Raw genomic sequence first — 24,669 nt, forward strand, 5'->3', positions numbered from 1 at the left:
CAACTGTGGATGCGCACAGGGCTTACATACCATAACATGTATTTTAGTCCAACTTGCAGAATGCAGAAAAGCATCCCACCCACCCAAGACTGCAAAGAACTCAGGAAGCATCCACAGTCACTGGCGACTATTGGCTCTTTGGCGACTATTAGTGTATATATATATATATATATATATATATATATATATATATATATATGCTCTTCACATGGGTTTCCCCTCATAACCCTTTTCTCTAAAGAGCTACACCCTGTCCCCTAAGCTAAAGACTCCATATGCTAAGCCAGCATTTATGTATCTAGAATTTTCCAAAGGATTTAACTGTGGTTCAGGCTCTGTATGGAAAGTCAACGTATTTTAAACATCAGCGATTGCTCATTGTTCTGTCCAGCAAGCAGAATGAACTAATGAACTATGTGCGTATGCACATGCAAGGCTGAGTGCAGAAATTACTTTCTACCCCTTTAACCCTGGAGACAGAAAATGTGCGGGGTGCAGCCCCAAATTAACCATCAGATTAACCTATAAAAGGAAACAAAATGGGGAAATACGTGATGTTTGCTGCATATGTTTGATGAACGACTTGGAGTGGAGGCAAAGAAGGGAGGCAAGCCCTGCGTGGCCACTACTCATTGGTTTATATAAAGAGGAGCCACAGCAGAGCCCCACTGACTGCAGTATGTACTATAGAGAGAATTCTGCCCTCTCCCAGACCAGCCCACGTACATAAATAGCCTCCCTGAGCGACAGTGCTCAAGTGAGAGGAAAACAGAGCTGACACCCCACAATCAGCCACACGTTCTTACACAGCGAGTAAAATCAAGACAGTTTTATTTACACTTTAGAAGGCAAATAGTCACAAAATAAATAAATAAATAAAAGGTTCGGGAGTTTGAAGTGTTTTATTTTGTACTTTAAGTCGTCAGTGATTCATTTGCATAAACATTTTTCCTCCTCATAACAGTAGTGAACCTCCGATTCAGAAACTTAAAACTTCAGGTACTTAAAACACATGTGAATCCCCCCAAGTTTTATCTAGCGTACATTCTCACAGTGGTTAATTTATTATCTAGACATCCTCACAGTGATTAGTCGGCTGACATGGAAGGTGGATTTGTTTTAAAGGAAAAGTCAAATCTTAACTAATTAAACATCTCCCTGATCAGTAGTCATTTTAACGGCACTATTTTTTTTTTAAATGAAAGGCAATATGTCGGGGGGGAGGGGTAAATACTTTCACCATCCAGGCTAAGCACAAAATGTCATCAAAGAAATAAATGAGCACCTACGGCAATGCCCGCCACACCATCATCTTCCTCCTCCGCTGAAGGGCTTTTCTGCATCTCCACCTGCCTCTCCCGGGAAGGCCTGTGGCCTTGTTCCATGGAAACAGCACTGGAGGACAGCTGTTCTTTGTCGCTGTGTCCTGCAGCCTGCAGTTGGACGTCCTGGACTTCACAGGCAATCCCAGAAGCTCAGGCGACACTAGATAGATTCCCTCTAAGTCTTTTTTTAGTACAGGTTGGCAAATATCCCAAAATGAAATTCAACTCTAAGTTAAAAGTCTCAAGCAGAGATAGAGTTTAAGTGCCTCTGTGACTCTCTGGGCTGCCCGGAGAGCTTAGGAATGGAAACTCAATTGTCCCCCCACTGAAGGGCTTCTAACACCTGTTGCTTCATCTCGACAGAATAGTAACTGCCATTGGAGGAGGCCAAACAAGAGCAAGCATTGCTGGGAGCATCTTTAAAAGCCAACAACCCTGCCCCGCCCCCACCTTGATCTCAGACACTGGTGTCACCCCCACCCTATCCCACAGCGACAAGAACAGCAAGCATTAAAACCAGACTGATCCAGTTTGTTCACTGTTTCCCTCAGGGGACTCCAGCACTGTCAGGTGTCTGTCTGTCTGTCTGTCTGTCTGTCTGTCTCTCTCTCTCTCTCTCTCTCTGAAATGCTTTTTGAGTGTTTTCAGTTTCTAAGGGGTAAAGAGAAGGTTTATAAAGGTATCTGGAAAAGACTATGGCTAAATGGCCAAGTCACCTGGTCTGGCACGTCCGTTGCTGGACTTGCTGGACCTTCCTGGGTCCAGGAGGACCAACGGTGGGGAGTGCATCACCACTGTGGTGGCCAAAGCCTGTTCCCCCTCTGGTGTCACCACCAAGGCACTCTCCTGTAAGCTGCTGCCACTGCTGTTAGTGAGCCCCTTATGGCCATCAGAGCTGGATGCTGCTGAAGAGGGCTTGCTGGCTGGAGTCTGCTGCTCTGCCACTCGGCTGGCCCAGTTCTGCTCTGTTGTCAGATGGTGGCCATTGCAGTGCTTGACCGGGTGGCTTCTGCCTTGCGCATCGTTTACGGTCACCACTGTGAAGTCTGCTGGTGATAGTGGGGCCCCAGGAAACCCTGTGGCCTTTGCCTGTACTGTGGGACAGGCGGGGTGTGTGTAATAAGGTGGGAACCCAATGGAGACGCTGGGCGGACCAGAGCTGGTGGCCGTGGATAGGGGGTCCAAGGGCTTGTGCCTGGCTTCTGAGGCATCTGGGTTGAAGTGGTTAGTAACTCCCTGCTTGAGCTTCTTCCAGCCCAGGTGGTAAATCTCCAGCATGTTGAGCACCAGTGACGCACAGGCCACAGCTAACATGAAGATGACAAAGATGGTCTTCTCCGTGGGCCTAGAGATGAAGCAGTCCACGGTGTTGGGGCAGGGCCAGCGGTCACAGCGGTAAAGCGGCTGCAGCTGGAAGCCGTATAGGAAGTACTGGCCCGCGATGAACCCCACTTCGAATAGCGTCTTGAAGATGATGTTGAAGACGTAGGTCCGCAGCAGCGCACCTGCGATGCGTACCTTACCACGGTCATCGCGCAGTGGAGGGTCCCGCGGGCTCCCTGTATGCATTGGCTCGCGACCACGGCCATGCTGAGGGTTCTCTCTCCTCAGCAGCTCCTCCTCCCGCTCTTTCTTCTTCTCCTCCATGCGCACGATGTGTAGCACGTGGCCCAGATAGATGAGGGTGGGCGTGGACACAAAGATGATCTGCAGCGCCCAGAAGCGGATGTGCGAAATGGGGAAAGCTCGGTCGTAGCAGACGTTCTCACAGCCCGGCTGCTGTGTGTTGCAGGTGAAGTCCGATTGCTCGTCGCCCCACACCTCCTCGGCTGCCGCCCCCAACACCAGAATTCGGAAGATGAACAGCACGGTCAGCCACACTTTGCCAATGACTGTAGAGTGCTCCTGCGCATTCTCCAGCAGCCGCCCCAGGAAGCTCCAGTCGCCCATTGCTCCCGACAACTAACCTGCAAGGGAAACACGACTGTTACTACTGGGGAGAGCAGGACAGCGCAGCACTGGCAGTGTTGCTTCTGGCCCCACCAACTTCAGATCTGAAACAAGTGGAAGCCTGGAGTAGACTACATGTCTGTAATCCCAAAACCAGGGAGCCTGCCCCCTCTGCCCACCCCCAACTAATTCCTGGTATTTCTATTACCACCACCACCACTACCACCACCATCACCACCATCACCACCATCACCACCACCACCACCATCATACTTTAGTGGTAAAGCTGTGCTAACAACCTGAGTTAGATCCTGGGAATTCACTTGGAAGAACTGACTTCTGAAAGTTGCCCTTTGACCCCTATACACTGGCCATAGCACATGTACACTTGCACATATCATACATACAGATACACAATAATACTAATTAAAGAATTTGAAATGTGGGGCGGTGGCAATTGTTCTGTGTTCGCATTTTTTCATCGTTATCCCCAAACGATACAGTATGGTAACAAGTCCATAACATTTACATTGTATTCGGTATTTCAATGCATCCAGAGATGATGTACAGTATAGAGAGGGATGGGATAGGTTCTCTGCAAATACTCTGCCATTTTATTGAAGGGGCCTAGACACTGGTGATTCTGGAATCTCTGGGGGTCTTAGAGCCAATCCCCACAGATACTCTATATATCCTGCATTGTCTTGCCAGGTAGGTGACATGGGCACCAATCACCGATATGACTCGGCAGATGTCACAGTAGGCAACTGCTGTCATGAGTGGTTTAACCACCCTCTGAGCCTTCATTCCAGGGATAGAGAAACTGGGGTGGAAGGAAAGAGGATGAGCCCCCTGCCTCTAACTCTGGGTCTCTTTCTCTCCAGGATGCTTCTGCATACAGCTAGGAGACTGGCTAAATCTGACCTGGGCTTTCTATTCCCATGAGATTAGAGAACATTTGCAAAGGGCTGCCTTTCTGGAGCACTGTCTAAACTCTCACCTTGCTAATCTACCACCTCATCCATTATCCACTTTCTTTTTCTTCATACCAACATTCTTTATAATGCTTAAATAGAAGACTTTCTTCTACTATTATAAAGTCATAATGTTTCAAGTATTACAAAAAAATATTCATACCAGAAATAGATGGCAGCTTTAAGGGAAAAAAAATACATTGGCACTATTCAGGAGGCAGGAGGATTGCCAAAAGTTCAGTCATCTGGTTTATTTAACTAATTCCAGGACAGCAAGGGTTACAATATCAACACCTGTCTTAAAACAAACAAACTAACAAACCACTGATAACATTCTACTTGATGATATTGTCTGCCAAAAACACTGACTAAACATTCTTTGTTTAAAAAAGGATTAAGAAGCTTAGAAAGCAGTGAGATGAGTGGTCAAACACCTTAACCTTAGCACTAGTGGGTGCAGGTAGGAGGGCCAGAAGGTGCAGATCACCCTTGGCTTATACAGTAAGTCTGAGACCAGCTTGAGATACATGGGACTTATTTAAAAACATAAAGCAAATGCAAATACGCGCGCGCGTGTGTGTGTGTGTGTGTGTGTGTGTGTGTGTGTGTGTGTGTGTATCCTCAGCAAAGGTGACTGGCTCCCAGCCTCTTCACAGATGGTAAAAAAAACCACTGTATGCATATCGGTTTGGCCTTGCATAGAACCTATCATACCCTTCTACACACTTCAGACCATTTCTAGCTAACTTATCATACCTAACACCATTTAATGCCATATTGGTGTGGTGATTAATCTTCACTGTCAATTTATCCAGATTTAGAATCACCTGGGAGGTGGATGGGAAACACTTCTGGGTGACTGAGGTGCATTTCCAGGGGAGATGAACCAAGAGGGCAAGACACACCTCTATATGTGGGCAGCAACATCCAAATGGGTTGGAGGACTGGGCAGAGGGAAAAACGAAAACATAGGAAGGCAGCGGGACGTGGGTAAGAGCATGAGCCACTTTTCTCTTTCATGTCCCATCCCCAGGCTGGACTGGACCCTCTGAAACCAGGAGCTAAATAGGAATTCTTCCTTTCAGCTGTCTTTCTGCCCTCTTGTCATGGTGATGAGAAAGATTATTAGCACAGTTATATTGCATTGTTTAAGGAAACCCATCAAGGGCCAAACCTTCTAATTGGGTCAGTCTGCTGGGAGTTAGGGCTGACTGTGCTAGTATCAAACTGAGACCTCCAAGGCCACCATGAAGAAGGAAACAACTGATGAAGGGTCAATTTTGTCACCATTTTGGTAATTAACAGACCACCAAAAATCACTTCACCTATCATGTGTGCAATCTCTGTGGTCACCGTAGAAGCCCAAACTGGATACAACGCTGGGATGGTACAGCTCAGGAAGTACCCAGAGTTGGTTGGCCATGGTTACCTTACTGGGACCAAGGCTCCAGTCCAATAGAGTAAGATCGGTAACAACTAGTCACTCAAAAGCATCAGTGGGCACACAGCATGTCCCCAATGCTGTGCTGGTGTTATGGAATCACACACACACACACACACACACCATACAGTATAGGTATTAGCTTGATACTAGCCAAAGACAAGGGGAAGAGTCCCAGGGCTTTTGGATTTTGGGTGAACTGTGGAGGCTTGGGATAGGGCTCATGAAGGCATCTGGTGGTGCTTCGTCTGTGGATCACTGCTGCTGAGCACACTCCCAACAAGGCCTGTGGGCAGGAGGCCTTCTCCCTGTGAGCTTGGTCACTGAAGGGTTAACCTCGATGCTTAACCTTGTCAACTCGATGAGCTTCTGAAGCGCCGGGAAATAAACGTCCAGGTGCCAGGGAATTTCTAGATTCCCTCGTAGGTAAGACTACAAGTGCACTCATCTTGCCCGGGCAATTTTTATTTGATTATAGGTTTTTTTTTTTTTGAGACAATGTCTCATGCAGCCCAGGCTGGCCTCAAGCTTACTATGTAGCTGAGGATGACCTTGGTCTTCCAGCCTCTACCTCCAAGTTCTGGGATGATAGACACGCACCATTATGTCTGATCATTTACTTTGTTATACTATTATTGCAATGTGTGTGTGCGCGCATGCTCCCCTATGTAGATGCATGTATGTGAGTGCCTGTATGGAGGTAAGAGGACAATCTCAGGCATCAGCATCCTTCAGGCGCCTTCCATCCTTCCGTCTTGTGTCTGAGACCGGGTCTCTCGATGCCTAGAACTTCACAGAGTAAGCCAGGCTAGCTGGTGAGTGCGCGTGTGGGCATCCCCCTGTCTCCACTTCATCCAGGTTGTGACTGCAAGTGAGCAGCTCCACACCCAAATTTTTATCTGGTTCTCAGAATACCAACAGCAGGTCACCAGAAGGACACCCATTTTTTCCTTGTTAAAACTTTGGAAAGAGTCAGGGAGATTTTAATGTGGATCTGGAGTGAGAAGACCCACTCTACATATAGGCTGCTCCATTGCATGGGCTAGCTTCCTCAGCTGAAACAAGAAGAGGGCCAAGTAGCAGCAACCTCACTGTGGGTGCAACGGGGCCAGCTCAAGCTCCTGCCAATGGAGGAATGAATATATACACATATACCTTTGAATTAGGAGCCAAAATAAAACCACTCTGTGCTTAAACTGCTTTTGTCAGTATTTTGTTGCAACAATTTAAAAAAAAAAAAAAAAAGGAAAGGAAAGGAAAGCAGAAGCAGCCATAAGTCCATACACAGGGATGAGGGAGGAAGATGTGAGCCTTCTGTGAGAAGGCCCAGGGGACGGGGATCAGAAGGGTTTCTTCATCGTAGCTGCTCACAGGGGACCAGACCCTTTGAACTTCAATGAAAAGACAACTCCCATGTTCTCATGGCCCCTCTGCAGTGAGGAAACCCATCATGGCTGAAAGTATATTCCAGTACCTAGCAGAAGCCAGAAAGAGCTTCCCTTGGAATTTTAAGATGTTAAGTGACAATCAGTGAGTACAGAGCCTGCCTCACAAGCAGGAGGACCTGAGTTCAGATCCCCAGAGCCTATGCAAAAAGGCAGGCTTGGTTGTACATGTCTGGAACTCTAGTGCTGGGCTGGGAGGGAGGTGCATAGATCTCTGGAGCTACTGACAAGACAGCCTAGCCTATTGGAGAGCTTTGTGTCCAGCAAGAGACTCGGTTTGAAAAGATAAGGTGATCAGCAACATGGAAGATACTTAAAGACTTCAGACACACACACACACACACACACACACACACACATATGTACACACATACACAGAGGCACACATAAATACAATACTAAATAATCTTTTTAATTGAAAAGGATATTTCAACTGGAGAGTTTGCTCAGTGGTTAAGGACCCATGTTTGACTCCAAGTGCACGCACAGCGAGTCTGTAACTTTTGTCCCAGGAGATCTGATGTACACACTCCTCTGGCCTTGTAGGCACCAGGCACTCACATGCTACATAGACATGCTTGTAGACAAAACACTCATGCACATAAATTAAGAAAATGAATAGATCTAAGACTTTAAAAATTATTTATTTGAGTGGAGGTCCATAAAGAATTCACAGGAGTCTGGACTCTCCTTCCACCCTGTAGGTCATGGGACTGAGTAGGTCCCTGGAACTGGAGTTACAGATGGCTGTGAGCCATCATGTGGGTGCTGGGAACTGAACCCAGGTGCTCTTCAAGAGCAACACATGTTCTTGATAGCTGAGCCCTCTCTCCAGCCCTCAATATTCCAGCCTCAGTGCTAATCTTTAAGAACAGGCTTGGAATTAAATAAAGCTTCACTTACTAGCAGTATAAAGAAACAGCTAAATATTGCACACCTCCAATGTTCTGCTTATCATGTTAAGATCAAAACTGAAATCTTTCTCTTGACAAATCCCACATTCCCTGTCCCTGTTGTGACAAGCACTGCTCTAAATGTTTTTAGAGGGTAAAGCATTGCACTTCAAAGACTTAAATCGCTGTATAGGAAGCAGCCACTCCCCTGCCTGAGAGATGCCAGAGAACCATTCCAGCTCCCTCTGACCTACTCATCCCTCAGAGCTGTCCCTTGAAGAAGGGTACTCACCTGCCCAAGACTATCAGGAAGGCCCCTTATCAGGGTTTCATAAGGTTCATACATTAGGGTGGGACCTTTAAGAGGTGGAGCCTAATTCAAGTCCTTAGGTCATGGGAGGGGGGCAGGGCTGATCCCATCGGAGGGGACTAAAATCTGTGCACAAAGTTTAAGAATTCTTCTGGGAAACATCTTGGAACTTTTTGCTTTTCTTTTTTAAACAATTTGCTTTATTTTAATTATGCGTGTATGTGTGTGCTGTGTGAGTGTGTGCAGGTGCCTATACAGTTCAGAAGAAGGTATACAGACACCCTGGAGGTGTAGCAATAATCCATGCTACCGTGAGCTACTGGCCCAGTGCCACCAGTGCTGAGAACTGAACTCAGGACCCTGCATGAACAGCTCATGTTCTTAACTGCTGAGTGTCATTCCAACCAAGGCTGACTCTCTACGAAAAGACTGTTCTGTGTGCAGGTGGTTCCTCTTCCTCCCCTGAGCACAGACATGACGCCTGGCATGGTGCTTTGAATAGCAATGACCCTCACAGTCTGGTGTATTTGAATGGTTGACCCACAGGGAGTGGCACTATTAGGTGTGGCCTTGTGAGTAGGTGTGCCTTGTTGGGGGAAGCGCGTCACTGTAGGGGTGGGCTAAACCCTCTGTGGAATCCAGTCTCGTCCTGCTGCCTGTGGATCCAGATGTAGAACTCTCAGTTCCTTCTTCAGCAGCACATCTGCCTGCATGCCTCTATGCTTCCCACCATGATGATGATGGACTCAACTTCTGAAACTGTAAGCCAATTTCAATTAAATGTTGTCCTTCATAGGAGTTGCTGTGGTCATGGTATCTCTTCATAGCAATGGAAACCCTAAGATATGTGGAGATGGGCCACCACCTTGTAAGCATTAGTCAGTAAGCCCAATGGAAGAGTCAAGAAAGTCCCAAGGTTATCACCGTCACAAGCCAGGGCTGCTAAATCAACCTTGCCAGCTGCTTCCAGATTTTTCATAATCAGAAGAAAACCCACTATTGGTTCCAGCTACATTTTTTTTCTTATCTGAGTAAGGCCAGGCATAAATGAAAAATTATGGTTCATTTATAATTACTGAAAAATAAAATTCACATGATTCCTAACTACTGAAACATATATTAATACTAATGAAATATAAGTTTAAGCATATTAAAGACACAAAGAAACACTGCTGCTGTAATGATAAATGACAGACACAGTCTGATGCTGTCACTTCACGCATACTCAGACCTGCACTCAAGAGAAGGAAGGAGCCACACTGACGGAGTTATGGTTTCTGATAACAGGGTGCTTCCTCTCTTTCTTTTCCATAACAATAAGTCACGTTCGTAACCACAGAATTCACAGCCGTTGCCAGATGTGATGGCACAGAACAGTCACCTTAGAACCCAGCAGACTGAGGTCAGTCTGGGTACACTGAGAGACTTGGTCTCACAAAATAAGGAAGACCTGAGGCGACTGCTCTAGCTCAGTCGGTAAGGGGCTTGCCTTGTAAATATGAGGACCTGAGTTCCATCCCCAGAACCCATGGGTCTAGCCTGACCAGCGGGCTGTAGCTGGCTCAAAGAAAGTAAATGCCATTTCTAAGGATGATGCCACGGTTAGCCTTTGGTCTCCACACACTACAAATCACCTTGGACCACATTGACACAAGAGTATGCAACCATGTGCACATGAGTAAGCATATCTGCACACACATGAACATGCACAAACGTGTGCACACGTGTATAAAAACAAAACCAAATCAAGCTGGACAGAGTGGCTCTTGCCTGTAATCCTAGCACTTGGGAGACTGTAGGAGGATTGCCATGAGTTTGAGACCAGCTTGGGCTACATTGTAATGTCCAAGTCAGCCAGAATTGGGGTAAGATCCTGACTTAAAACATCAAGACAGAAACATGCAAAAGACTTATGGCCCTGCCTCTTGTTTTCTGAAGCTATGGTTTTTGAAATAAGTCAGCTGATTGCCCTCTATTGCTCCCTCCCTCCCTCACCTTTAACTGTACCTGTGATGAGCAGACAAACCACAAAGGCTGTTGGGAGATGAAGTCCTAGAGGCTTACCACCAGTCCTGAAAGGCGTGGATGATGAACAAAGGCCATGATGAGCCCTGCTGTCCCTGTGCCAAAGAGGGGACTTGCTGGATAGTCCTCGTGTAAACATGTGCAGGCCCCTGGAGGGGGACTGTGGGACCCCAGCCTCTCTTGTTACCTCTCTGTCACTCAACTGATGTCAGCACCACACTCTTGAGACTAACACTGTGAGTAGTGTGCCTCAGGTATAGTAAAATGTGGCTGATTGTTATGGAAGGTGGCCCAAGTGTATTCTCTTCATGGACAGGAACTGCTTAACTCTGTGAGGTGCTTACAGCTTAATGACAGGATACTGTACCCAGTGTTATAACAGCACTTTAAACAGTCACATGCTATATAGCAACACTGTTGGTGACTGACAGACTGCAGACCGACAAGGCCCAGAAAGATTGCATCACCTGGGGATGACATGCTTGCTTTAGTTTGTATACCTAAGCTGTGTAGTCACGCTATGACAAAATCAACCTGTGGCAGTTGTCAGAACAGGTGGAAGGAACTGATCTGCGATAGGGTTAGGTGGGTAGTAGGGCTACATACTGCCTGGGTGTAGTGTTTATCTCTCTAAAATGGCACCTGGTCTACTCGGTACATCTTAATTGAAAAACAAAACAAAACACAACCTGAAGGTTTGGGTACATGTACACAATCCCAGGACCTGGGAACTGGAGGCAGGAATATCAGAAGTTGAGTTCTAACCTGGGTTAGTGAATCTGAGGCTAGCCTGAGGAACCTGAGTTGTTAACTATACTGCTACTACCTGCTGCCCACAACAGCAGCCCTTATCCTTAGACCGCTGAGCACCACCAGGCCTTCAGTTTCCAGTCCTTGGGCTGCTTTCATGGTGCTTTGCAGCTCTAGTTCTTTGCAAGTTATGAAACTTTCACTGGGGCCTTTGGGAGGTCTTGTTTTTCCCGTCAGATCAATGGTGGCTATTCTACAACAGGTGGAGCCGGGGGCTCATTCCTGGTGCACAGATTTGTTGGACAGTTTAAGACATAGCACATCTTTTTTTTTAAAAAATCTGTTTCTGCAAGGTAAGGTGGCACACATCTGCAATGCCCTGAAATCCTGCATTCAGGATGTTGGATTCAGGAGGGTCTAAGTTCAAAAACAAAAGGAGAGAGAGAGAGACAAAAAGAAATACACAAAGCAAAACAAGAGAAAGAAGGAAAGAAAATGGATCTTTTAAAAATTTATTTTATGTGAATGAGTGGAGTGTGTGTGTGTGTGTGTTAGCTTGATACAAGCTAGAATCTCATCTGAAAGGAGAGACCATCAACTCAGAAAATGCCTCTGTAAGATCAGGCTGCAGGCAAACCTTTAGAGCATTTTCTTAATTAGTGATTGATGGGGGGGGGCAGCTCACTGTGGGTGGTGCCACCCCTGGGCAGTTGGTCTCGGAGTCTATAAGAAAGCAGGCTGAGCAAGCCAGTAAGGAGCATTCTTCCACAGCCTCTGCATCAGCTCCTGCCTCCAGGTTCCTGCCCTCCCCAAGTTGCTTCTGGTCATGGCGTTTCATCACAGCAATAGAAACCCTGACTTAATTTGTACCTCTTAGCTACATGCCTGGCACCCAAAGAGGCCAGAGGAGGGCATCCAATCCCCGGGAACTGGAGTTACAGATGGTTGTGAGCCACTACAGAGTTGCTGGGGACTGAACCCTGGTCCTCTGCAAATGCAACAAACGCTCTTCACTGCCGAGCCCCCTCTCCGCTGCCCTTTTGTTTTGCTTTTACCATTGTTGGTTTGCATTCTGTTCTGTTTTGCTGGTCTGCTGTAGCCTCTGCTGACAAGCACCTAGCGGCCTCTGCCTACTTCAGCTTCCAGGTCTGCAACCACAGCGGCAGACCATCACACCCAACTATGTGTAGAGAGGGAAATGGGTGGTCAGTACTCAAATGAGCGGTGAGGGAAAACTGGGGGTCGGTGGGGGGGGAGGCCACAGAAATAGAGCTGAGATTTGAAGTGCTGATTCTTGACAGAAGACAGCAGAGCCACGGACATGGGACAGGTGTGACCTGGTATGATGGCACCATATCTGGGGTTAGAAAGTGGTGACCGGGTGTCCCCCCCAACTCTGTAAATCCAGCTGCTTTATCGACATTGCACCCACATTGCTGAGCAGATTTCAGGTACAGCCGTGTGCTGTGGAACACTCCAGGCAACCGGGACTGAAGACTGGGGACACTGCAGAACTATTGCTGTGTCCAGTGTGTATATGTCCATGTCAGACCCAAGGACATGCAAAGAACGGTGCCCTTCGATGGGCCTGTGACCTGTTTGTGGGAAGGTGATACTGGATTGGGTAAGGCAGGGAAGACACAAAGACTCACTGAAGATGAAACCCAGAAGTTCTGGGTGCTGTGTCTTGGCTGTAGGCCATATGAGGGTCTCCAGAGAAGTCAGTGCATTTTGGATATTAAATTCTTGGAGTCTGTGCTGAGAAACAGTCTTTCTTTCCTCCATTCTGTTCCTTGTCCTCATTTCCCTTCAATTTTGTAGAAAGTTATTTCACAAACTTCTTGCCCTTTTCTTCTCTTCCTCTCTCCTTTTCTGTTTCTGTTTCTGTTTCTGTTTCTGTTCTTGTTTCCCTTTTTGCTTAAAGACTAGGCTTCACTCTGTAGCCCACACTGACTTCAAACTCATAATTCTCCTGCCTCAGTTCCTGCGTAGCTGGGGACATAGTAGCTTAGGAGTGGTCAGGCATCTCCTGCAGTGTCTAAAGTCAAAGTGGGACTAGCAGGTGGCACAGTAATCTGGGAGGGGCTTGAGGGCAAAGGGACACTGAGGAATACCACTCCTGATTCAGAAGCCAGCGCAGCACTAAGGGCCAGCAGAGGGCTTTGATGAACTCTGTGTCAACATGTTTAAAGAGTGTTCAACATGGATGAAGCCAAGACCCTTTAATCTCAGAAGAAGTAGGCTACCAACAGTCCTCAGATGACCAGACTAGCAGGAAGGTAGGGATGGAGAGTCTAATCATGGAGTTACAAAGCAGTAGGCGGGGATAAATGGGGCAGTGGGAAAGGGCACTTACTTAATAAACCCATAATTAAAGGAGGAGTCAGCTCAGTCACAGAGAGGGTCAGGGCCCCATCGGAGGTGTTTTCAAGCCACAGAGGCCATGGATACAGGACATCAGAGGGCGAAGTTAATAGGAGCATCGAGGGTAAAGACAGAAGGAGTCTTCTTTCCCAGCAGCAGTGGAGGGGGCAAGTGAGGGAAGAAACCTTCCCTCAAGTGTAGACAAGACTCTGTCAGTGAGGTCAAACCTCAGCTCCCAAGCGGATGAGTTTGCTGAGAACTCACAGGGAGGAAGCAAGGTCCCACCTGCTTCTCCTCATAGCCAGAGGCTGCGGCCAAGGGTAGAGTACAGCCTGGAGAGACAGCTGCTGCTGCCGCCGCCGCTGCCACTGCTGCTCTACTCTGGGCCTCTCAGGGCTGAGGGACTGGACCTGTCCCCATAGCACAAGTCAAACTGCCACAAACAGAAGTTGGAAACAGGGGTCCGCATGGCCCGAGGGCAAGAGGAGACACCTAAGGTGGGGACATGATTATGAAAACCAAACAGAGGGACTCAACTGCAGCGTAGAGCACTCCAGGGAGTGACAGAGCATCCCTCCCAGGCATGGAGGATGGGACGAGGCAGAAAGCCAGGAGGAGCCAGGCTGCAGCAGGAGGGACAGGTACCTGGTTCTCATTTATGGAAAGACCTTTGAGGGATTGAACGGAAGTGACACATTTTGTCCAGAACATTCCTGGGACATGCCCCTGTCTCTGTGTCCTGAATATCCTAGAGGGGAGCACAGAAGCATAGAGGGCCTCTTTCAGAGGACCCCCCCCCCAAATTGTGCCATCTAAAGAGGCCACTCCCAACAGGACAGGTGGTGAGACAGCTGAGCCTGCCTGATCATGATAATGAGACATGAGGAGGACTGCAATGGACCAGACAGGGGCTGAGGAGGACAACAGAGCTCAGAACTCCAACTAAAAGAACAGATATGCTCTTTTCCAAGGTGGGCCATCAGAGGAGGGTCAATAGGGGAGACCATGGTAACTGTGGATTCTATTTGAGACACAAGATGTTTGAAACGCCTTAGGTGGGCAAGTGTCCAAGCTTGAGGTCCCATCTGGGAGTTGTCACCAAGCAGAAGGTATTTAAAACCTCCAAGCTGGGTGTGGTGTCACACTCCTATAACCGCAGCACTTTAGAGACTAAAGGAGATTAAAAGTTCCCCACCACCCTGGGATATATGGAGAGAAAGACCCTATCTTAAATAAATAAATAAATAAATAAATAAATAAATAAATAAATAAGAAAAATTCAGAGTAAATGTAGATCGATCAGGGGCAGAAGAAAGGTGGCTGACATCTGAGTCTGGGGCTCACTGATGTCTACAGAGCAAGAACAGGGGACCCGCCAGGCAGCTGACTGCCTTAGATGGTTTTTAAAAAGATTTGTTTATTGTTGTGTGTGCATGTGAATGTTTTGTATGCATGTGTGCACATCAAGTGCATGTATGATGCTCCCGAAGGTTCTAAGAAGGTGTCAGGTTCCCTGGGACCAGAGTTACAGATGTGGATGCTGCGAGTTGAGCCTGGACCCTCTGCAAGGGCAACAGTGGCTCTAACCACTGCACCAATTCTCCAGCCTTAGGAAGCACAAAACTTCCTAAGACCACAGAATGGTATCAGAGTTGAAAGACTGAATGTGTAGCATTCTTTATTTTCTTTTACAATAATATTGTAGAGCTAATATAACTGGGGAAGGGTTAGAGAGAGCAGTTGGGTATGAAGTGTGTGTGATGGCCTGGCATACCACTGAGTGGAATTTTAAGGGTCCTATAATCCAGAGTTCTATTTTCAGATAGTAATGTCTGCCTGGGTTTGAGAGAGAGAGAGGGGTGGTTCAGGAAATACTTTTTGCTGATCATTCCAAGGGAACTGGTGGACTGACCTTTTCACAAATATGAACCAGATATAAATGTGCTACTGTAGTAAACTTGCTAGTCATGGAAAATGGAAAGACTTTACTATTAACTTCTTACATCCCTTACATACTTTTTTCCAGCTTTCGTCCTTGAGACAGTACAGTTGGCCTTCTACAGAAACAGTTCATAAATTGTCTCTATAATATACAGACATTCTCGTCATGATTCTCCAGGTTATACACTATGGCACCTCTTTACAGCGCATTGATATGGGTTGGGCACTGGAAGTCCCCCAGAGATAGTTCAAAGCTCATGGGAGGATGTGTGTCTAGGCAACATGGCACATCTCACATGTAGGATCTGAGCATCACGGACTTCCTTCATAAAGGCGTGTGGGTCCTGGATCCCATCGCCAGTGGATAGCTAGGGTCGGCTATACCTCATACATGGCCCAACACTCTCAGACTTGTTCTCCAAATGTGTCTTGACTTATTTTTGGACTTTATTTCTTCAGTACGAAATTTGAATGCAAAATGTCAGTTCCATAAAAATCTTAACTATGATTTCAAACTCATTACATTTTTTTTAACTGAATTCAGTTCCTCACCATGTCATTCCTCCACAGCAAGCACAGCCGTTCTCTGTTGACACAAATTCTTTGATGACCATCCAATGCTTTGGATCTTGACCTAGAAGAGCTTGCCCTTATTTTATTGGGTTTATTTCTAGATATTTAAGAAATAAGTAGTACACTGTTCTACTGTGTGTGTGTGTGTGTGTGTGTGTGTGTGTGTGTGTGTTCTAAATAGTTTTAAATTTTCCTGCTTGGTTATCATTAGCACTTGGGAACATAGGCTGTTAGTTTGTTTTGGGCAGCGCTGGGGATGTTACCCAGGGTTTTAGGTGACTGGCAAGCACTTTTACACGCAGCCTGGTTATTCTTGTCATGTACTAATCTTGTATCCAACAGTCTGTTAGGAAGTCCTAAACAGAGCTAACAGGAGATCCCTCTGGGTTTACTAAGTAGCTATGCAGACTTAACATATCCGCTATTAAACATAGATGGTTGCCCTTCCTAATTCTTCCTGTTTGCTTGAGACTACCTAACTCTGAGATTCACCTGCAGCTTGTTATTCTCCTGCCTCAACCCTTCCCCTCCACTTGTTTATATATATATATATATATATATATATATATATATATATATATATATATATTTTGCATGTTTGCCTGTGTACCATGTTTATGCCTGGTATTCAAGGAGGCCAGAAGAGGATGTCAGATCCCCTGGGACTGGAGTTACAGACAGTAGTGAGCTGTCATGTGGGTGTTGCAAACTGAACCTGGGTCTTTGGGAAGAGCAACCAGTGTTCTGAGCTGCTGAGCCATCTCTCTAGTCCTGTGCTTCGGAGTGCTGGAATCACAACCATGAAACACAATACCCACCTTCTTGTTATTTCTTTTCCATGTTGTTTCGGACCAAATAGACAAGGTAACATGGTGACATCCACTCTTGTTTCTGAATTCAGCACAAATGCTTCTAATGTGTGAATAGTGTTTTGATTTCTTTTATAATTTTTTGGGACATGGTCTCATGTAGTTCAGGCTGACCTTGAACTCACTATATAGTTGAGGCTAGCTCGGAACGTTGGATCCTCCTGCTTTTATGTTCTACATGCTGGGACCACAGGCATACACTAGCCTGGCTGGTACACATCTGTCTTTATTTTATCAGGCTAAGGCAGCATCTGTCCCTGGCTGGCTACAGATTCCATGCCTCCCTTGGTTTCCTACGTCCTCAGCACTGGATTTCATACAGTGGTTTTTTTCTTTCTGAATATATTTGAGTTCTAGCTGGTGATCATAGTACTTTCAGGGTGTCCGCATCATGACTTACAAGTAATCGTCAAGAACACTCTTATTCTATCATTTTACTTTAGATTTATTTATTCATGCCTCAGGTGGACCAATTTCTGTAATATCATTATATGTTGACATATAAGTTATTAAGCCCAAAAGGTGAAATTCTCTGAAACATCTCGTGTAAGAAAGTCTCTTAGGCATCTAGAACAAGTGTCTTTCTCTGAGGATGATGCAAGAAGATTTCGGTGGATTCCCACTTCATTAACAGCTCTAGATGTGCAGCATTGCTGTATCTCAAGTAAGCTTTGTCTTTCAGAAAAATTTCCGCTTCCTGTACATTTTAAGTTTGTTAACAAATTAGCTGTCATGTTAGCTTACGGTTTCTAAGACATGCCATGGTGGCGCACACCTTTAATCCCAGCAATTGGGGGACAGAGGCAGACAGATCTCTGTTAGTTCAAGCCCAGCCTGGTCTACAGAGTGAGTTCCAGGCCAGCCAAGGTTACATAGTGAGACCCTGTTTCAAAACCAAACCAAACCAAACCAAACCAAAAAAAAAAAAAAAAAACAAACAAAAAAAAACAACCAACCAACCAAAATGAACAAGCAAGCAAAAAGCCAAACAAACCAAAACAAAAACAGAAAACAAAAAACCCGAAAAACAAAAAATACTAAATCCAGTGGTACCTGTATTAAAGTTTATATTTTAAAATGCTCAGTCTTCCATACCTGTTTTTGTTTGTTTTCGTATGCTTAAAAAGAATGGGTAGGTGCTAGTTTTACTATTTACCAATATTACTGTAAAGTATACATAAAAGGGCATCCTTTAGTGTAAATGTATTTATTACTAGTTTCAGTGGTTTCTAGCTCAGCTACCCCCCTTTTGGAAAGCATTGTTAGTGGTTGGGGAGCAGTCACCCCACTAGCAGGCTACTGCCATTTATTTGTTTGTTGTTTTTTAAGATTTATTTATTTGATATATGTGAGTACATTGTAGCTGTCTTCAGACACACCAGAAGAGGACATCGGATACCATTACAGATGGCCAGGAGCTGGGAGTTGAACTCAGGTCCTCTGGAAGAGCAGTCAGTGCTCCTAACCACTGAGCCATCTCTCCAGCTTTCTAGCCCTTATTTTAAGTGGAAAAAATACATATTATTTATCAAACTTATACTAATTTTTATATAGTTAGAAATTTATTTATTTAAACTTATACTAATTTTTTAAAGTTTTTTTAAAAAAGTGTGTGTGTGCGCAAGTGTGTGTGTGTGTGTGTGTGTGTGTGTACAGGTGCCAGTGGGTGCCAGAAGAAGGCTTCAAGTGTCCTGGAACTAGAATTACAGGTGGCTGTGCCTAACATGGGTGCTGGGAACTGAACTCTGGTCCTCTGCAGGAACAGCACAAGCTCTTAAGTATGGAGCCAGGTTTCCAGCCCCTTAGTGTATTTATTGAGACAAGGTCTTGCTCTGTGGGCCATGGTGGACTTGAACTTGTGCCAATTCTCCTGCTCCTGCCTTCTGACGGCTGCCACTAATGTTTACTTAATTTTAAATACTCTCATGCTCTTCAGGGAAAGATCACTTTCTCCAAGAATCCATGATATAGTGAAAGCATAAACAGTTCTCTGCCCACATTTCAATCCCAATCCATCTCCCCATCACTGTCATGATATCACTCTAACACTGAAGAATAAAGCTCCAGAAAGACGCGATCATACCCAAGTTATATTGCTTTAAATTCATGTATACACAATTTGTCTCTCCTCCCCTCATGGTGGGGATCATCCCCAACATTGAGTGTACTCCAGCCAAGCACACGACCACTGAGCTCCATCCTGGCCCTGAAGCTGTACTTCTAACCCGTATGGATTACTTATGAAATAACTGCATAGGATGCGCTCGTAAGGGTGTGTACCAACTGTGCCCTCATCTTGTTTCTTAGACTTCTGCCACGGCGGGGTCTTATTCATTTCTCTGATGACCAGAGGAGTTGATGCTCTTGAGCAGATGCTTCCCCACCACCACCACCACCAAACACCCGACTAAGTACCGAATCCTGGCATGAACACTTCGTCTCTCAGAGGAAACAGTGAATCCATTTCCATTTTTGACCTATTGGAATTTGAAAGCCTAGTGAGAACTGCTTTTAACCTTATTTTGTTATGACTGTGTGTATGTGTGTCCCAGAGGACAACCTTGGGTGTCACCCCTTTGGAGACACAGTCTCTCACTGGTAGTGCTCAGCAAGGAGGCTCGAGTATCTCCTGTCCATTTCTCCACCACTAGGAGCACAAGTGTGTGACACCATGCTGAACCTTTTTTTTTAATTAATTTTTTTTTTTTTTTGGTGTTTAGTTATGTATTTATGGGAGGGGGTAGACATACATCAGAGCATGCAGAGAGACACTAGGTGGCTATGTGTCTTGTTTTCTCGTTGACCACTTTACTTTCTGGAGTCAGGGTCTCCCTCTGAACCTGGAGCAAGCGCCAGGGACTCCCCCCTGTTCTATCCCTGACAGGGCATGGGCATGCTCATGGCCTCACCCAGCTTTTTATGTGGGCTCTCAGGCCTGCACAGCAAATGCTTTTACCTGCTGAGCCACCTCTCCAAGCTCCTGCTTGGCATTGATACATAGGGTCTAGGTATTAAATCCTCTCCTCACGCCTGCAAGGCAAGCCCTGGACTAGATGACGCTGTTTAGCCTGACTCTGAACTCCTGTGCTGGAACAATCCTCTACCTCAGCCGCCCTGGCAGCTGGGACTGCAGAGACACCAGAGCGAGCTAATTTTGATTTGTAAGTAGTAGCAACAAGTGCTCGTTCGATTATAAAGGTCTTGGGACTGGGGAGATGGCTCAGTGGTTACAAGTGCTTGTTGCTCTTCAGAGGATGGTAGTTTCAAAGGCTCCCAGCACCCACATGGTGGCTCACACCCATAACTCCAATGCCAGGGCATCTGATGCCCTCTTCTGACCTCCAAGGGTACCAGGCAAGCATCTATAATGCACATATTTAAGCAAAAATCTAAAGAACATGTTTAAAAATAAAAATAAAGGTCTTTACTGCTTTGTATTGAAGAAAGGCAAGTTAACAATACACTTACTTTTTAAATTGAATTCTTTCTTCTTGAGATACTTGAACAAGAGAAATATTGTCTCTGGGAATCAGCTTTAAGTGGCCTTTTCTACAAAGTTCTAACATCAACAAAATGCTAGCAGCTGGCCACACCTCCAAGGCTTGCTGCCATGCATCACACTGGGGCCTTTGACACCCAGGGCCTCCATCTCCTACCCTGGCCAACTCTCCAACTTCCTGTGCTAGTTACTACATCACATTGCCAGTCTTTTAAATGACTTCTGTGAAAGGTCCATGAAACCCAAGAGAATCGCCACTTAGCAAAACATTTCACTAAACATCACTTGTTAATTTTGAAGGACTCACTTCAACTTCTTCCTCCAAGCGTAATAACTGAATAATGAAAAAGTAATCACCTTCGAGTGAAATGAGACTCACCAACACTCTACTTTCTAAGGGATGGTTTGGGCAAGGATATATTACAGTAAAGGAAATCATGGGATTAATATACTAGAGATCTCAGCAGGCTCTTGGTATGCCTAAAATGCAGCCCGATTGGCTTTTCTAGCACTGATCTTGTAAGCAATTAAAAGGTAATTTCTCTGTATAGCCGGAGTGATGTCATCTGGAGTCTGACCTGCTGCACCTGGAATACTGGAAAAGCCATGGCGCTAAGAACCTGGAAATGTCTCATTTATCTTCCTCATTTACAGCCCAGAAAGTGGCAGCCCAGAGAGGGCATTGAGATTTGCCCAAGGCTGCACAGCCCATAGTGCCAATGTCAGCAAGGAACCTGACCTGCAACTCTTGGTCACACTCCGCTTCCACGTGGTCACACTCCGCTTCCACGTGTCTTCAAGGGGAAGCAGTAGGCAGATTGTTCAGGTTCCAGACATTGCCCTTTGCATCCTATCACAGTCTGCACACTTGAACACTCGTGTTAAGGCAGACAGGTCACAGTACACTATAAGCTTTCACCAGCGAGAGTGGCTAAAGGGACACTTCCATCAAAATTCCCAGGGGCTGGTGAAATGGCTCGCCAGGTAAAACTCCCGCTGAACAAGCGTAATCGCTCATGTTCAATCGATGGACTCAGCAAAAAGTTAGATCAGCCTTATAAAGGCAGGCTCAACTCAACAGCCTGGTCCTCTTACTCCGTGTGTGCTGTGACTCACATGCCAGACACACATGTATGCAGACTCCCTAAAAGGAATTCAGGACAGCCCAGTGACCTCGTTCATCATGTCACTGGAAACATCATTTTAAATGCAAATATTTCTACTCTTAGTGAACAAATCCCGTACCTCAATGGTTATAGGATGCTATTGTCCACTTTTATAATAAACAGAAACGGCTTATCAAAATATCTGTTGTTTTTTTCAGCTTAACTTGTCAGGGAACTCTCATAGTCTAGGGTGGCCTCAGGCTCACGGCAATCCTGAGGAATCTTTCCGAGCGCTGGGATTACAAGGCACTATGCCCAGCTAAAATACTCATTTTTAAATTAACAAGAAATAAATTTTCATGAGTAGATTAGCATGGAATTTAGTATGGAGATAGTGGGGTGAGTTGACAGAAGAAAAAAAATGAGCAATTTTCATACTTAGTACCATTAGTTTGTAAATGGTCTAAATAAACTGATAATTCTTCAAATGAAAGAACAAGGTACATGAGCCAGAAATGGTGGCACAGCACTCAGAGGCTAAGGCAGGCAGGTCTCTGCTAGTTTGAAGTCAGTTTTGTCCATGCGGGGAGTTCCAGGTAAGCCAGGGCTACTGTCTTAAAGACCCTGTCTCAAAAACCAAAACAAAAAGAATAAAATACACAAGTATAAAAAACGACTTCACACTTCTGAAGTTGTGGCAGGTTTTTAAATGCCAGCTCCGGACTGCTAATCTAATTAACCATTGAGGGAGATTACCCCACTCTGTAAGAATGAAAATGTAGATGGTATTTTATTATTTCCTTGCCTTTCTGCACCACGGTGAAACCACAAGCAGACTGCTCCCATGCGCTGTTACGGCCCCATGAGCCACAGCGGGTGCTTTTCTCTCTCCAGGAAACATTCAGTGTCTCCTGTGCCAGCTAAGTGCTGTATGCACTGTGAACTCAACAAGACTCCTTGCCTCCAGAGACTTGTTTGCAGGCCATGAAAGAGGCAAACATCGGGAAAATGGATAGAAATGCAACACAGACCCTGGCTGCCTAGTTCTGGAGTCCCTGGAAGGATGGGTGGACAAACAGAGCTGAGTCTGGCTGGGTTTCTTCACATCCAGATCCTAGGACCAGGCTCTCTGCATAAGTGAAAGGCTTCCTGGGGCCCTTCAGTCCTCTGAATGTCCTCACACAGGCTGGCAAGATACGAATGTGTGTTTATTAATGTTCATGGGACTGTGAAATGGTGGAGATCCTAAGGCTGTGTGTCCTATGTACTGTTAGCCATGCATTCAAGCAATGTAGGATGTAGTCCCAGTTTCTACATAAGTCAGGCTGGCTGCAAGGAAGTTCCAAACCCATCATATGTCATCTAGCTATGAAAAATGAACAGAAAACCCTAAAATTTTGGTATTGTTCAGAAAAAAAATTGGTTAAAATTCTTTCCTTATTGACAAAGAGTCAACTTTTGTTTCCTGCCATTTGAAAGCCTGACCACTTCCAGCCACGTGCTGGTCAGCAAACTGCACTGTCTGTCCCCGTGGGACCGTTTTGTAAACTGCTTCACACTACAGGGCAAAGCATTGCCCTGTTTGATGCTTATCTCAACAGAGGCCAAACTGCTGAGCCAGGGGACTTTGTGCCAAGTTAGCTCTTTACTTTGAACACAACTGATATTTAGAAAAGTCCCTCCCTTACGCCAGTTTAATCTTTCCATGTTTGTCTTGCAATATATTTCACAGCACGACAGAAGGGCAGTGTGTGAAGTGATGCACAGGTTACAAATCGTCATAGTTTTGAATGCCAAGCAAGAGCCTGTGCACAATACACTTCCCGGCTGTTTTACACAACCGCTGATAAGTGGCCCGTTTTGGAGGCATCGTGATAAAAGGAAAACTGGAGAGCTGAAGTCCCTTTCACAAATATTCAGGAACCAAGACGGCTGATCAAGAGGGTGAATTCTAGTTACCCATGTAAAGAGTGGGCAGAAAGCAAACAGCTGCCCGCCACTGGAATTTAATGTCACTACAAGTCTCTTAATTAAAAAATTATTGTAGAAGGCAGCTAAAGGCGCTCTTCCGAACACGTACAGTCGTTCCTCGTGCGCACCTCCACACACGTACAGTGGTACTAACAACTAAAGTATTTAAGAAGAAAAATAAACTTCAAAAAGTTTCTTCCGAGCAAAGTGGGGCCACCTTGTTTCTCTTCAATCCAAACACTACGAATGTACCCGACCACTTGCAGGTTAAATGTTTAGGGGTAGGGACTGGTTGTTTTCCCCAACCCAAGGGCATACAATCTCTGAGAAAACCATCTCCACCCAGCTTTGACCGTCCATTAAAGAGAGCAGGCGCTCCACCCAGGTCTTTAGTAGTCTAGAAAGAGTAATCTTTCCCAAAGTTTCCCAAGGCTCAGCTCCCCAGCCCTAGGGCACCCCACAACAATCCAAAGATTGCCTCCCAAGATCGGGGAGCAACAGGGCCTTGCCCATGGGTGGCAGCGCAGCGTCCGGTGCTGTTGGGTCCCCAATATGGCCCTGGGACTCCCAGTTTGCCTTACCCCGCTCGGCCGCGGCAGCACCGGCGCTCCTCGCCCAGCCGGGCTCGGCCTGCTCTGTAAAGGAGGTTCCCTCTTCACTCGTGCGGCGCCCCTTCTTCCCACGAGCGCCCCGCGCCAGGGCCGGGCTTCTCCGGCCCGGCCGCCATCCCCACCGCCGCGGTACACACCGCACTTGGCGCCCCCACGCCGCTGCCAGGCCGCCACGCCACGCCCTCGCCACCTCCCACTCTGCCAGCCACGCCTCCCCGCAGCCCGCGGGCCACGCCCCCGCGCCCCTCGTGGGGTTCTTTCTGGGGAAGCTGGCACCTGCTCCATCCTCGAGCGCCCACATCCTCGGACGCCACCAGCACCCAGGTGCGCACCACGCGCGCTCCTCGTCCTGGCTCTCTCAGCTCGGTCGATCCGCCGCAGGTGTAGGACGGGGTTCCCCGGCCGCAGACACCGCAGGGCCGGGTCCTATAGGGCTGGAGTGGACAGCTGGAGCGCAAGGCACAACCGACTGCCAGAGCGGCCTGGGCGCTGCGCGCGCGCGTGGGCGTCGGGAGGGCTGCTCGGACGCGCCCGGGTGTCGCCGCCCGGGGTTGCAGACTTGTTCCTCGGCCGAGCCCCGGCCGGAATCCCGTCTCACCCGGTCGGGTAGAGACGCCCCCGC

At 46.6% G+C, this 24,669-nt stretch overlaps 1 protein-coding gene across 1 annotated transcript; it reads right to left on the reverse strand.

Moving 5' to 3' along the window:
• Positions 1-815: 815 nt before the first annotated feature.
• Positions 816-24,211, reverse strand: Gja3 (gap junction protein alpha 3). The gene is made up of 2 exons (XM_021204048.1): positions 24,018-24,211; positions 816-3,292 (listed from the first exon to the last, which is right to left on the reverse strand). Exon 2 carries the CDS (start codon positions 3,273-3,275, stop codon positions 2,025-2,027), a length of 1,251 nt encoding a protein of 416 aa, XP_021059707.1. The 5' UTR covers positions 3,276-3,292; positions 24,018-24,211; the 3' UTR covers positions 816-2,024.
• Between the last annotated feature and the right edge of the window lie 458 nt (positions 24,212-24,669).

The sequence above is a fragment of the Mus pahari genome, chromosome 8 (assembly GCF_900095145.1).
Source record: "Mus pahari chromosome 8, PAHARI_EIJ_v1.1, whole genome shotgun sequence".
NCBI classification, from domain to species: domain Eukaryota; kingdom Metazoa; phylum Chordata; class Mammalia; order Rodentia; family Muridae; genus Mus; species Mus pahari.

What these genes read in the sequence shown, in the direction of transcription:
- Gja3 (XM_021204048.1), bottom strand. Translation starts at nt 3,275, where the DNA reads ATGGGCGACTGGAGCTTCCTGGGGCGGCTGCTGGAGAATGCGCAGGAG.